Source organism: Babylonia areolata, chromosome 18, assembly GCF_041734735.1.
Source record: "Babylonia areolata isolate BAREFJ2019XMU chromosome 18, ASM4173473v1, whole genome shotgun sequence".
Lineage (NCBI taxonomy): Eukaryota > Metazoa > Mollusca > Gastropoda > Neogastropoda > Buccinidae > Babylonia > Babylonia areolata.
Window position 1 is genome coordinate 48,184,474 of NC_134893.1, and position 15,000 is coordinate 48,199,473.

The 15,000-nt window shown below is 44.1% G+C and overlaps 1 protein-coding gene across 3 annotated transcripts in view; it reads left to right on the forward strand.

The window, feature by feature from the left end:
* LOC143292863 (uncharacterized) overlaps positions 1-15,000 on the forward strand; it is a 53,365-nt gene that overhangs the window by 5,713 nt on the left and 32,652 nt on the right. For 2 of the 3 annotated variants that reach the window (XM_076603495.1, XM_076603497.1), the window contains exon 2: positions 12,942-13,082. In XM_076603495.1, the coding sequence (XP_076459610.1) occupies positions 12,942-13,082 (141 nt within the window). Of the gene's footprint in view, positions 1-12,716; positions 12,765-12,941; positions 13,083-15,000 lie in introns of those variants that run through there. The other variant, XM_076603498.1, reaches the window with a different exon arrangement.

The window sequence follows — 15,000 nt, forward strand, 5'->3', positions numbered from 1 at the left end:
CTGTAGGTGCTTTACAAAACGTTTTTGTCAACATAATACATTACATCCATGTTACATACACACACCAAAATGTGACCTCACACACACACACACACACACACACACACACACACACACACACACTGTATATATATACATTTTAACATACATGTGTATCTGACAGCTACCCTAACATATACGCACACACAGGCAGGCACAAACTTACATAAACACACGCACACACAATATAATACACATTCATATACATGCAAGTAGTTATGTACACAGATGCAGTTACACAGTATTCTGAATAATACGCAGTTTTGTTGTTTTGTTGTTGTTGTTTTTTTGGGTTTTTTTGTTGTTGTTTTTTTTTTTTTGTTTATTTGTGGTTGTTGTTGTTTTTTAAACAAAATTCAAAGCAAAGCAACACTGTGATAAAGGTTAGGTTTGTAGCCTTGATGATAGGGGGAAAAATCAGTTTGTCTGCATCAGTATCATACCACATTTACGCGCGCGAGCGACCGTCACACGTACCTTCCCTCCAACCTCCCCCCCCTAGCCCCCCCCTGTCCCCCTGTGTGTGTGTGTGTGTTTGATTATCGTTTGGCTTTCTAAAAAGAGTTTGGAATAAGCCGCTTCTCACAAGTCTAAGAAAAGATACCCCACTGAACAGTTCGGATCAACCCTGTCAAAGTTAATCGGAAATGTAAAAGCCCTGACATAAAATTGTCACATGGTAGAATAGGTAAAATTTAATATATTTTTTTAAGTCTAAAAAAAAGGTGGTTGAAAATTTTTAAGAAAGACACAAAAAAGATTGAATTGGCCATGACTCATTGTTGCAAAACGGACTCAGTCATATTTCCTTTTAATTTTCCAAAACGCCGGAATATATTAATTCAATACCTCACTCAGAAAAGAACCCAAACAGGGGAGTCAACCTTCAATTCAAATTCTCATGAAAATATGTGTCAAACCTTGCAGTATCAGTGATTACCCTTTAAATTTCTGAAACGGAAAGATGCAAAAATGGTGAATATACCCTTACTGAAGTTTGAAATTTCTGGCTAGTAGGTGGTAACTGAACTATTTATTAGATTTAAGCAATCTTCCGTCCCGAAAACGAGGGATCACGCACCTTTAAAAAAAGTCAACCCATGAGCATGTTCGTTATACTGCGGAGATAACACCCTTATTTTCGTTTTGACGCTCCAAATACCTTTTCGAGAAAACGTACGAAGACGATGAATCAGACCTGACATTAAAACTGGAAACCCTACTTACGCTCAGTTGAATATTTCCCTCAACTGGTTCCGAATGAATCGGAGGGGAAATATACTAGATATCAAGAGAAAGGGGAAAAAAAAAACAGAAAAAAAAAAAACAACAAACACGGAATCACTCGTTATTTCAGATCGAGCACTGATTGCACGTAGTCTTTTACCGGCTCCTGCCGACATGCAGTGCGAATGCAACTACCGAGAAGTGGTCTTCGATCATGGCCAACTAACCTGCGGTAAACTGTATTGCGCCCGTTACACACAGTGAACCTCAACGAGGTGGGGGGGGTGTTGGGGGGGATGGTGTGTGTGTGTGTGTGTGGGGGGGAATCGGGCAGGGTGGTGGTGGGGGGGGAGAGTAAAGCTTGTCGTACGTATGCCAGCTAGACATGCAAATGGGCGGGTGGGGGGGAGCGGGGTGGTTGGGGAGGGTGTGGTGGGGTAGGATCATGGCTAGGAGAGGTGGGGAGGGGGCGGATTGTGGGGTGGGGCTGGTATAGATTAAACGGCATGTAAATTCGGAATATGCGGCCGCTGATAGCGGATAGTCTAACTGCGATTTGTCCTTAAGTGGCTAAAATTTTAACCAAAAAGTTCCTTAGTGGCCTAACTTTAGTGGGCTAACTTTTAACAAAGAGGTCTAAGTGGCCTACGTTTAACCAAAGAGTTCTACATGGGCCTAACTTTTGTGTCCTAACTTTTAAGCAATTGCTTAAGTGCGCGAATTTTAAGCAACTTTGCTTAAGTGGGCCTAACTTTTAAGCAGGTTGCTTAAGTGGGTCAACTTAACCAAAGAGTTCATCAAGTGGGCTAACTCTAACGAAGAGTTGGTTAGTGAGCTTAACTCTAACCAACTAATTACTTAAGTGCCTAACCCTAACCAAAAAGAGTTCTTAAGTGGTAACTTAAACAAAGAGCTGTACTTAACCAAGATTCTTAATGGCCTCTAACTCTAACAAGACATCCATCTTCAGTCCCTCTCATACTTCCCTAGGATGACCACCAAAATCAAGTGTTACTAAGTGACGAAGCTTTGCAAGTTGTGATGAATTTTCCCTCTTCCGTGTGTCTGGTATCAGTTGGTATAATTATCAGAAACTGACGCATTTAGCCAGTCAACTACGTGTAACTCTCATATGAAATGACCGCTTTTTCACTGAACGCTTCGGATTGTTCAACTGAAATGGCATCTTAAAAAATTAAGATCGGATCCATGTGTTTCTAAAGTACCCAAGTCTAGTCGATCGAAAGCGCTTGTGCAATGAAGAAAGCGCTGATGAATGTCCGTTATTATGCATTAATTTATAGTAGTAGTTAGTAATAGAATAGTAGTGTAGTATCACATCTACTGAGTTCTTACAGACTTAGAATGAATATAATCTCAGATTAGCAGATTCAACCACTAAGGACAGCACCCTGTGATGACTGAACATACCTGTGATTTCTATGATCGTAGTGAGTTACATGTAATTTAATACCCGGAGCACTCGGACCTTGTGTATTATTGAGAATGACCCTGGTGGTCAGTACACCATTTTTACAAATTCCCATGAAAATATGTGTCAAACCTTGCAGTATCAGTGATTACCCTTTAAATTTCTGAAACGGAAAGATGCAAAAATGGTGAATATACCCTTACTGAAGTTTGAAATTTCTGGCTAGTAGGTGGTAACTGAACTATTTATTAGATTTAAGCAATCTTCCGTCCCGAAAACGAGGGATCACGCACCTTTAAAAAAAGATACCAACCCTGAGTCGGGAGCAATGGTTCGTTATACTGACGGAGATAACCACCCGTTTAATTTTCCGTTTTGAGCGGCGTCCAAATACCTCTTTCCGAGAAAACGTACCGAAGAACGGGATGAATCAGACCTGATATACCGCCTTCGCACAGGACACTGCGGCCTCCGAGCACACCTGAAGAGGATTGGAGTGGCAGCCACATCCCTATGTGATTGCGGCCAGGCTGACCAGACCCCGTCCCATATTCTCCAAGACTGCCCCCTGTATGAGAAGATGCGGCAGCAGTCCTGGCCTGGGGGTGCTGACCTCAACACCAAGCTCTGGGGGACGGCAGCCGATCTTCACCGGACGTCCGAGTTTGTGGCATCCCTCGGACTTCGACCCTGACTGCGTAGCTGTCGAACGCAAAGAAGAAGAAGAAGAAGAGACCTGATATTAAAACTGGAAACCCTGACTTACTGCTTGAATTGTTTCCCCTCAACTGGTTCCGGAATGGGAATCGGGGAGGGGGGAAAAATATATAGTATATATATAAGAGAAAGGGGGAAAAAAAGAACAGAAAAAAAACAACAAAAAAACACGGAATCACTCGCTTATTTCAGATCGTGAGCACTGATTTGCAACGTAAGTCTTTTCAGCCCGGCTCCCTGCCAGACATGCAGTGCGGAAATACCAGACATGACCGGAGAAACGTGGTCTTCGGAATCAGTGGCCAACTAACCTGGCGGGTAAACTGTAGTTGCGCCCGTGTTTACACACATGGTGAAGCCATCAGCGAGAGGGTGGGTGGGGTTTGGGGAGGAGGGGGTGTGTGTGTGTGAGGTGGAGGGGGGGGGGGGCGGGAATCGAGGAGGGATGGTGGGGGGAGTCGAGGGAGCGAGGGGGTGGGGGGGGGAGAGTAAAGCTTGTCGTTTACGTATGCCCATGCTAGACATGCAAATGGGCGGGGGGGGAGGTGGTGGGGGGGGGGGGAGGGATGTGGGCGAGGGAGAGGTGGGGAGGGGGGCGGATTTGTGGGGTGGGGGCTGGTTCAGATTTAAACGGCCATGTAAATTCGGAGACTGATGGCGGCCGGCTGATAGCGGATAGTCCTAACTGCGGTGTTGTCCTTAAGTGGGCCTAACTTTTAACCAAAGAGTTCCTTAAGTGGGCCTAACTTTTAGTGGGCCTAACTTTTAACCAAAGAGGTCCTTAAGTGGGCCTAACTTTTAACCAAAGAGTTGCTTAAGTGGGCCTAACTTTTAAGCAAAGAGTTGCTTAAGTGGGTCAAACTCTAACCAAAGAGTTCATCAAGTGGGCCTAACTCTAACCGAAGAGTTGCTTAAGTGAGCTTAACTCTAACCAAATAGTTACTTAAGTGGGCCTAACTCTAACCAAAGAGTTGCTTAAGTGGGCATAACTTTAACCAAAGAGCTGCTTAACTCTAACCAAAGAGTTGCTTAAGTGGGCCTAACTCTAACCAAAGAGTTGCTTAAGTGGGCATAACTCTAACCAAAGAGTTGCTTAAGTGGGCATAACTCTAACCAAAAAGTTCCTGAAGTGGGCCTCTAACTCTAACCAAAGAGCATGCCCACTTTCCTCCCCTCTCATACCTCTCCCTAAGGATGACCCACCAAATTCAAGGTTACTAAGTGACGAAGCTTTGCACAGTTTGTGAATGAATTTTCCTCTCTTCCGTGGCTGGTTCAGTAGGTATAATTATCAGAAACTGTCGCATTTAGCCAGTCAACTTACGTGTAACCTCATGATGAAATGACCCGTCTTTTTGTCACTGAGACGGCTTGGCGTTATTGTTCCACTGAAATGTGGCATCTTTAAAAAATTAAGCATCGGATCCGATGTGTTTGTCTATAAGTACCCGAAGTCTAGTCGATCGGAAAGCGCTTTGTGCAATGAAGAAAGCGCTGATGAATGTCCAGTTATTATTGTCATTTAATTTAGTAGTAGTAGTAGTAGTAATAGTAATAGTAGTAGTAGTATCATCATCTTGACTGAGTTCTCGTTCAAACTTAGAATGAATATAATCTCAAGTTAGCAGATTCACAACCAGCTAAGGACAGCACCCCTGTGATGACTTGAACATACCTGATATTTCTATGTTGATCGTAAGTGTGAGTTAGCATGCTACAATTTAATCCCCGTGAGGCAGACTCAGCCCTTGTGGTATTTTGAGATGACCCTGGCTGTGTCTCAGTACACCATTTTTTACAGAGATGGTCTGGAAGATGTACTTCTTCTTCTTCTTCTTCTTCAGTCGTTCGTGGGCTGCAACTCCTATGTTCACTCGTATGTACACGGGTGGGCTTGTACGTGTATGACCGTTTTTACCCCGCCGTCTAGGCAGCTATACTCCGTTTTCGGGGGTATGCATGCTGGGTATGTTCTTGTTTCCATAACCCAACCGAACGCTGACATGGATATCAGAATCTTTAACGTGCGTATTTGATCTTCTGCTTGTGTATACACACGAAGGGGGTTCAGGCACAAGCGTGTCTGCACATATGTTGACCTGGGAGATCGGAAAAAAATCTCCACCCTTTACCCTCCAGGCGCCGTTACCGAGACTGATTCGAACCCGGGGCCCTCAGATTTAAAGTCCAACGCGCGGCTTTAACCACTCGGCTGTTGAGCCCGCCAGAAGGTCTACGCAATGACTTGAATGCCCCCAAACTATAAGAAAAGTAAAAAGAAATAAAGTAATACGGAAAAGTAAAACTTAATACGAAAAGTATCCCACCACTGATTGCAGATGTCCTGAAGTAAAGTTTAGGTTTGAGGTGGACTGAAAAGATAGTGCAATGACGATTTACAAAGGATTACTCTGAAAATGGATTTTCCAAAGTTCTGCCATTGGAAAAAAAAAAAAAAAAAAAAAAAAAAAAAATATATATATATATATATAAGTGTGGTTCAGCACTGAGAGGAGTCTGAAGGATAAAAAAATATAATTAAAAAAAAACCTTTCTTTAATTTTTTTTTTCGTTGTGGTATAAGTCGTCTGATTTTTTTTTGTTATTGTCAGTATATTGCAGAACAATCCGGAATATCAAGCCGCAAAAATTTTATATCGATTGCTTAAACTGAATCAGAATTAATCTGATTGAAGGGTCAGCGGTGTAGTATACTGAATAGCATAACTGAACTGGATCGACACCTTCCCTTCACACACACACACACACACACACACACACACACACACACACACACACACACACACACACACACACACACACACGCGCGCGCGCAGACACACACGCACACACATACACGTGCGCGCACACACACACACACACACACACACACACACAAACACACAGACACAGACATACACAGCCACACAGACACACACGCACACACACACATACACGCACGCGCACACACACACACAAACACACACAGACACAGACACAGACACACACAGACACAGACACACGCACGCGCGCGCGCACACACACACACATACACATACACACACACACACACACACACAAACACACAGACACATACACATACACACACACGCGCGCGCGCGCACACACACACACAAACACACACACACACACACACACACACACACACACACACTGACAAACACATACACGCGCGCGCGCGAACACAAAAACACTCACAGACACAGACACACACACAGACACACACACACACACACACACACACACACACACACACACACACACACACACACACACACACACACACACACACACACACACACACACACACACACAAACCGTGTCGTTTTTTCTTCCAAAATGGCGGCAGAGGTGATTATCTACAACTTGTCATCCCATCACCAAGAAAAAAAATTCTTTGCAGACTCTCTCAGTCGGGCGACCAGATGAGAGATTGATGTGGGTGAACACGTTTACTGTGGCTCCTTCTCCGGCTTGAACGGGTTTCCATTGCAGGCTGTCCGTTCCCAAATCTCCTGTTCCAGCCTGCAGTTTGATAGGAACAGCCGTTTCCTTGGAGACGAGGGGAGCGGTTGGGGAGTGGAGGTGGGGGCACGGAGGGAGGGGGGGGGGTAGGGGGGGGGGAGGGGGGCATAAAATTAACACTAGCAGGTTTAGAAGGATGAAAGGAAGGGGAGAAGGAAAGAAGGGTGATGAGGGGTGGGAGTGGTTGGGAGAAAGGACTTCTTTAAACTGAGGGATTTTACATGTTGGTTTAAATAAACTTTAATTATTCAACAATACACATGATTACAATGCATTGAATGACAAAAGAGCATCAACAAGCTTAAAGCTTATACTGTGCTCACAACGTTGCACTTCAATTTTATCATGACGGCAGATGAACCATATTATGACTTGTATGAAATAACATGCATAAACAGTAAGTAATGAAATAATGAAATAAATAAACAAACAGTACATAATATAGTAAAATAATGCTAATATCAATATTAACATGAGATTAAATTTATTATCACCAAAGTAATTGGCCTAATAGAAGAAAAACACGAAGAAGAAGAAGAAAATTTAGAAGAATGGAGGGTAAGGTGGTGGAGGAGGGGGAACAGAGGGGAGAGGAGAAATTCTAACAGATCATTGGCCAATCCATTCACCTTGAATATTTGGTCAGTCAAAAAAATTCAACATGTTTCGGTGCACCCTTCAGTACTTTCATACAAAATGTGTGTCCTCGGATTTTGTTTGTGTATGGTTGAAACTCCTATATATGGCAGTAGGATTAACTCACTCAGTACGGCCAGTCCTCTCTTCTCTTCTACACAGATCCCTCGGATGTCCAGTGGGTGTCTGAATGACCCAACCTTTAGCTTCCGTCGTCAGAATTGTAGTATTCTTTGTCAACATTCACCTCTTCAGTATAAGAGCCTTCCGCTTGCAATATTTTGATGATGGTAATTGGGGTGAAACGCTGTTAACGTCGTCTCTTTCGCCGTTCGTATGGAGAGAGTTTAAAAAACAACAACACAAAAATAAACAAACAAACAAACAAAAATACAACATACAATGAGCCATAAATTGTGTTGTGTACATAGATAAACGAACACATAGATAAATCAAAACACGAACCAGCCTAGTTAAGCAATGACCGATAGAGATATCAGCAGTTTGTTTTATCAACATTCTTTCTGACTTTTATCCATCTTTAGACTGCAGTGTCACTGTTTTTGTCACGATTTTATCATCATTGTTCATGAGCTATGTTCACAGAGCTGCTGCCACATAAGGTAGTTTATTTTGTACAAGTTATGCGACAGAAGTTACGTGTAAGGGTCCACGTCGTTAAGTTATTATTTTTTTAACTTGTTTTATTCAGTATAAGTACATAGTGGGCAATCACAATCAGTATCAGTATCAGTATCAGTAGCTCAAGGAGGCGTCACTGCGTTCGGACAAATCCAGGTACGCTATACCATATACGCTGCCAAGCAGATGCCTGACCAGCAGCATAACCCAACGCGCTTAGTCAGGCCTTGAGAAAAATAAAATAAAATAAAATGAAATAAAATAAAATAAAATAATAAAATAAAATAAAATAACAAAACAAAACTGACAAACAAATAATAATGATAATAATAAATAAATAAATAAAATAAAATAAAAAGAAATAAGTAAATAAATAAATAAATAATAGATAAATACATAAAAGAGAACTACTACTAATAATGATAATATTTATAAGGCGCAAAAACTTGATGAAGTCAACTGTAAGCGTACAAAACAATATATGTATATATAATAATAAAAAAATAAATACATAAATAAATAAAAATAAAATAAAGTAAAATAAATAAATAAACAAAGAACATACATATAGGAGTGGGGGAAGGGGGCCGTGGGGGTGGATGCGAATACATACATACGTGGGAAAAGAGGAGTGGACATACTGGAGAGACATACTTGATAATCGATGCACTTACATACGAATGTGATTCAGTTACTCTGCAATGACATACAGACTGCAGAATTACAACACACTGTTTCCAGTGGGACCTATACTGTCAGAACCTATGGATATTTTGTAGCATATTAATAGTTGACACATTTCATTTTCACAGTCTTAGTAAATAATAAAATAAAATAATTAATAGTTGACACATTTCATTTTCACAGTCTTAGTAAATAATAAAATAAAATAAAATAAGATAAAATAAAATAAAAAAAATAAAAAATAAAATGGGGAGGAAAAAGTCCGTCTATTGTGCAACAATGATACAGGTAGCAGATGGGAAGAAAGAAGTTACTCTGAGAACATGGTGTCCAGGTGTTTTGAAAACTGAATCAGAACATCTTGAATTTATTCGTGTATGTATTCTTCTATTTTGTACCTGGTCAAGTTAAAATTCTGTAGTATTGAAGATAGAAATCAACAGAATTGATTTCTTCGTCATTGAAGCATCGCTACAGTGCACGCAAAGACTCTCTCTCTCTCTCTCTCTCTCTCTCTCTCTCTCTCTCTCTCTCTCTCTCTCTCTCTCTCTCTCTCTCTCTCTCTCTCTCTCTCTCTGCTGCCTGTCTGTGTGCATGTCTGTATGCGTCTATGTACATTGTTTCATCTACACATAAGTCAGGCTTAACATAAAATGGCACTTGAAAGTTGTGGCTTCGAAAACGTTGGGCCAAATCGAGAAGATAAATAAAAGACAGACAGACAGGAGACTGAACAAGACAGACAGACAGACAGACAGAGACAGAGAGGGAGACAGAGAGATGATCATGTTGTCGACAAGTGACAGGGACTATAGATATCAGTGCTATCAGCCAAAATATGCACTTGATCTGTAAGCTCACTCTGGCCTGCATCATATGCATATGCACACAGTATTTATTTATCAAAACAACTTGCTCCAGCGCTTATCATTCTTGAAACTATATCAGCCTGAGTGCACTTTATTTACGCACAGACACACACACACACACACACACACACACACACACACACACACACACACACACACACACACACACACAGAGAGAGAGAGAGAGAGAGAGAGAGAGAGAGAGAGAGAGAGAGAGAGAGTCTGTTTCTCTCACTCTCTGTCTTTTTTTCTTTTTTTTTCCTTTTTTTTGGTTGTTTGCTCTTTAATCGTCTAATATCACTGATAGTGAAAAGACGCTAAACTAAAGAACGAACACACACACAAGGCACACCCACGCACGCGCGCGCACACAGACACAGACACAGACACAGACACACACACACACACACACACACACACACACACACACACACACACACACACACGCACAACAGAGAGAGAGAGATGGTGCATACTGACACTATACGCTAATGTTAGCTGCATTGTGTAAGCACTGCCTCCATCTGTTTGTCACACAGTCTGTCCCACGTGATAAACAGACGTATAATTAATTAGTCTCAGTGACCACACATGGCAAATAAATCATAACGCATTACGTGTGGAACAAATGGCAAATCGATCATAACACGCATACGTGGAGCAAACAAGCTGATTAACAGGTAGAGGTTGAACTTACGCATCCGAGCAAACATACATATGAGAAAGAAAGAAAAGAAGCCTTTTTCGTCGGTCTACGAACTGAATGCTATTTGCTAATCTTTTATTTCTTTATTCCATTTTTTTTCCGGCTTAAAGACATAAATTGGTGATGTCATTTATTTAGTTATACAGTTTCAGTTTTATAATACTCTTGACACGAAACTGGCTGAGAAATGTGCATGATGACTTAACTCGACTGAGTGAGGGGGGTTGGGATAGAGTGCCTGGGAAGGACTGAAACAATGGACAAGTCGTCACGCTGCTGCCGTGTTTGTTTTGTATTCAGTCACGTATCTGTTGTTCCAACACAGGACAGACCGTAAACTTCGAGTCGGCTTCATTGTTGCTGCTGTATGTGTTTGCTATGCCTTTGTTTGCTTTTGAGAATATATATATAGAAGAAAAAAGAGAAACACCCGTAGGTGCTGGGGAGGACCCAGAGACGCACTGTCTCCGGCACCCGCCCTTGGAACAATCCTGCACCACCCTTGGAGGCCTGCGCTGTGTTCACGATGGGTGCAGGCACGCACTGTACACTTCATTAAAAATTCAAGGGACATAACTGCTCCCGAACAGAGGCAAAAGAGACTGCAGGATGCAACTCGCGACAGCCTTAAAAGAAGTATCCCAATGGGTGTACCAGCCAGTATTTCATGACTGCAGAGCCCACCGGCAAAAGACACCACGATCCAGCTGCTGAGCACACCCCACAGACCAAACCGCCCCTGCCTGCAGACAGATGAAGACAGTACCATACAGACGGTCTTTGCCCTCAAGAGAGAATCCCAAGTTGTAGTCTTTCCCACTGTCAACAGGACTTTCCCTTTATTTGCTTTTGAGAATATATATATATATAATGATAGTAAGTCGTGTCCGACTATGACCATCAGAACAGAAGAGGAGGCAACTGCTGTCCTGAATATTTGGGCTGGAATTGGATTATAGTGGATTACTTTGAGAATAAAACAATATTTCCATCAACAATTCTCATAGTAAAACATCTCCGTTTGCATGCAGCAGGCGGCGATCTGTGCTGCACTGTGACACACAGCTGTGGTCGGTAGGACTGAGTGCACAGACGGACTGCACTGACTCACAAGCACAAGGATGTGGCTTCCTAGAGAATTCATCTGACTTAGTATGGCCGGCCGGACCACTCATTTTCAGACGCACGTCACGCGTTTCATTAGGAGGTTTGCATGCTTCACATCTCTGTTCCTTCCCACTGCCCCTATTCCCCCTCCCCCCGCCCCTACCTACCCCCGCTGAGATGGAAACGCAGGTCAGTGCGCACTCTTCAGTGCCGCACGTGGAGCACAGGAAAGTCGGCTGGTGTGTGAACAGTTCTGGGGGTTAGGGGGTGGTGGGACTGGAGGGGGTGGTGGGCGTGGGTGGGCACTTTTGCTTCAGGTGCAGGTCAGCATGCTGTTATTGATTAACTGGCCTCGGGACGAGGTAACATCTTGGATCGCCACAGGACGATGTGGTCTGACCACAGACCATGGTCCACTTTGTGTTCTCTGGTCTGACTCGAGACTCTTTGTCTGTAGCGATGCTGTGTGGGTCTGTGTTGTGTCTAGTTGTAGGAGTTGATTATGAACGTTCCTCCCCCCGCCCCCTCCCCAGTCCTGTTGTTTGTTTACTTGTCCATCGATCTACGTCTGTCTGTCTGTCCGTTCGTCCGTTCATCAATTCGTATACATCTGTCCGTCCGTCAGTGTGTCGGTCCACCCCCTCTCTCTATTCCTCTGTCTCTCGCTGCTTTTCTGTATCAGCCTGTCTGTCACCTGTCAATCTACAGGTACATCTGCCTACCTGTTAATCTGCTTCTGTTCCCCTTTGTACCCGTTTATCTCTGTTTTCACCTCCCACACACTGTGGGACGTCAACCAGCCACTCAAATCGTCCTGAGTTATCTTCACAATCACACAACACTAAGCAAACAAACCTTCACACCCGCGCTGATGAGAGGTTCGTTTAAAACACTTTTGTTGTTTATGCCTGCGGTTATCCCTGCTCGCCCCTTTGTTTATGTTTGCCACTACACCCCATCCCCCCGCCCCCCACCTCTCCTGTTCTCTCCCCGCCCCGTCTTCCCTGCCCTCCTCCCACCCACCCACCCCTCTTTCAACCACCACCATCATCTCCCTACCCCCTCTTCTCATTATCATCCACTCTCCTCATCACGCGCTTGAACAGCATGCGGCAAAGCACAGCACAGGGTTGGCCAGCAGGGTTGCAGTATAGGGAGAGTTAGTAGAGACACGAGTCAGGGAAAGGCACGCGCTTGCATTTCACACACCACGGGGGTGATATTGTGGGTGTCTGTGTAGTGTGGGGGAGGGAGAGCAGTGTGAGTCAGCTGCCGAGTCCACCTTGTTGGAAAAGGTGAACATTTCGCGTGCTTGGCTTTTCTTTTCTTTTTCCAGGGTTCGAATTCAGGGTTGGGAAGTCCAGGTGTAGAAGCTGGCATGGAGACCATTTGGCTTCAAAGACCTTCTGAAGATGTTCCATGGGGATTTCGACTTCAGGGTGGCAGCGACTTTGGGATACCCCTTTCTATTCAACGGGTAAGTAATTTGCATGAGTGGTGTCATGTTTCGTTAGGTGTTCAAGATTTTAACGTCCGGGGACGTGTGAGTTTACATGGTTGTGAGGGTGTGTTGCTGTTTTAGTTGCTTCAGTGGTTGGTTATTTGCCTGGAGTTGTTGTTCTTGTATGTGTGTTGGGTGTGTGTGTGTGTCTTGGTATATATGTATGTGTGTTGGTGTGGTGGTGTGGTGTGTGTGTGTCCATGTGTGTGTGTGTGAGAGAGAGAGAGAGTGTATGTGAGAGAGAGAGTGTGTGTGTGTGTTTGTGTGTACGTGTTTATGTGTGTGTGTGTGTGTGTGTGTGTAAGTGAGAGAGAGAGTGTGTGTATGTGTGTGAGAGAGAGAGAGGTAGAGTATGTGTGTGTATGTGTGTGTGTGTGTGTGTGTATGTGTGTGTGAGAGATAGTGTGTGAGAGAGAGAGAGAGTGTGTGTGTGTGTGTGTGTATGTGTGTGTGTGTGTGTGTGTGTGTGTTCTGTGAATATGAGAATATGTGTTTGTATGGGTATGTATGTACGTATGCATGTGTGCGTGCGTGCGTGTGCGCGCGTGTGCGCGCGTGTGTGTGCGTGTGTGTGTGTGTGTGTTCTTGCGTCATGAGAACAGTTCCATACGGTGTGTGGGTGGAATAGAACGGCAGTGAGTTGGTCTGGCAGCTGGCTCCATTGTTGGTGGCTATGTTTGGACCCGTTATCTCTCATCAGTCTTCAGACCCTTGACTCTTCACAGCTGTTCCGGAGGGTGTAGGGGTCCGTCGAAAGAGTTAGTCTTTTCCTACGGAAATCTCTACACACTGTGTTGTCTGGGAATCCGAGTCCTCGAGGTAAAGTAAACCGACCTTGTCAGTTGGACACTGAGCACCCGGCACTTCGTAATAGCTCACAGATTCACTAGTGGAAAATATGCGGCTTTAAAAAGTGCCAAATATACGTTTCGTGTGTCGGTGTGTGTGTGTGTGTGTGTGTGTGTGTGTGTGTGTGTGTGTGTGTGTGTCGGTGTGTGTGTGTGTGCTCGCGCGCGCGCGCGCGCGTGTGTGTGTAGCGCACGTGCTCACGGGAAGGAGAAAATATTGAGATACAACAGGAAGTAGATCTGTTTAAGTTCGGCACAGTAATGCCGGGACCTGAGGCACTTTTTACGGAAACACTCAAATTGGCCCACGCCGGTATGCATTAACTGTCTGCCTGCGTCTCTCTCTCTCTGTCTATCTCTTTCACACACACACACACACACACACACACACACACACACACACACACCGTGGCACACACACACACACGCACACACACACACACACCGTGGCACACACACACGCACACACACACACACCGTGGCACACACACACACACACACACACACCGTGGCACACACACACACACACACACACACACACACACACACACACACACACCGTGGCACACACACACACACACACACACACACACACACAGAGAGAGCAACTTCCAGAAGTACAGAGATTAAAGACCCAGCGAAACCCACGGCGGTTTATCTAGTCTTGTCAGAACCCCCTTTCATTGCACTCCCGAACACTGTATACAGGCTGACAACTCGGCACTAATCGGGTCCGGCCTGGTTATTTTGGAACCTGATTTAGAGAGAGCTGACAAACAGTTATGTTGGGGACCTGTTGGAATCCCCTCCCCCTTCCCCTATACACTCACCGCAACGTATCACGGTTTAAACTGGCGATACAGTCAACAGATATAGCATCAAGACAGGGATCTGTTTAGGGTCCGATCTGAGTTATCAGAGCAGGGGAGGTGTCGGTATAATCGCACTTTAGCATCCTAAATCCAAGCTCCTTCATCTCCAGGAATTTAGGATGCTAAAGCGCGACATTACCAGGGGTGTCAGTCAGTCAGTGGGTATGACTGGTG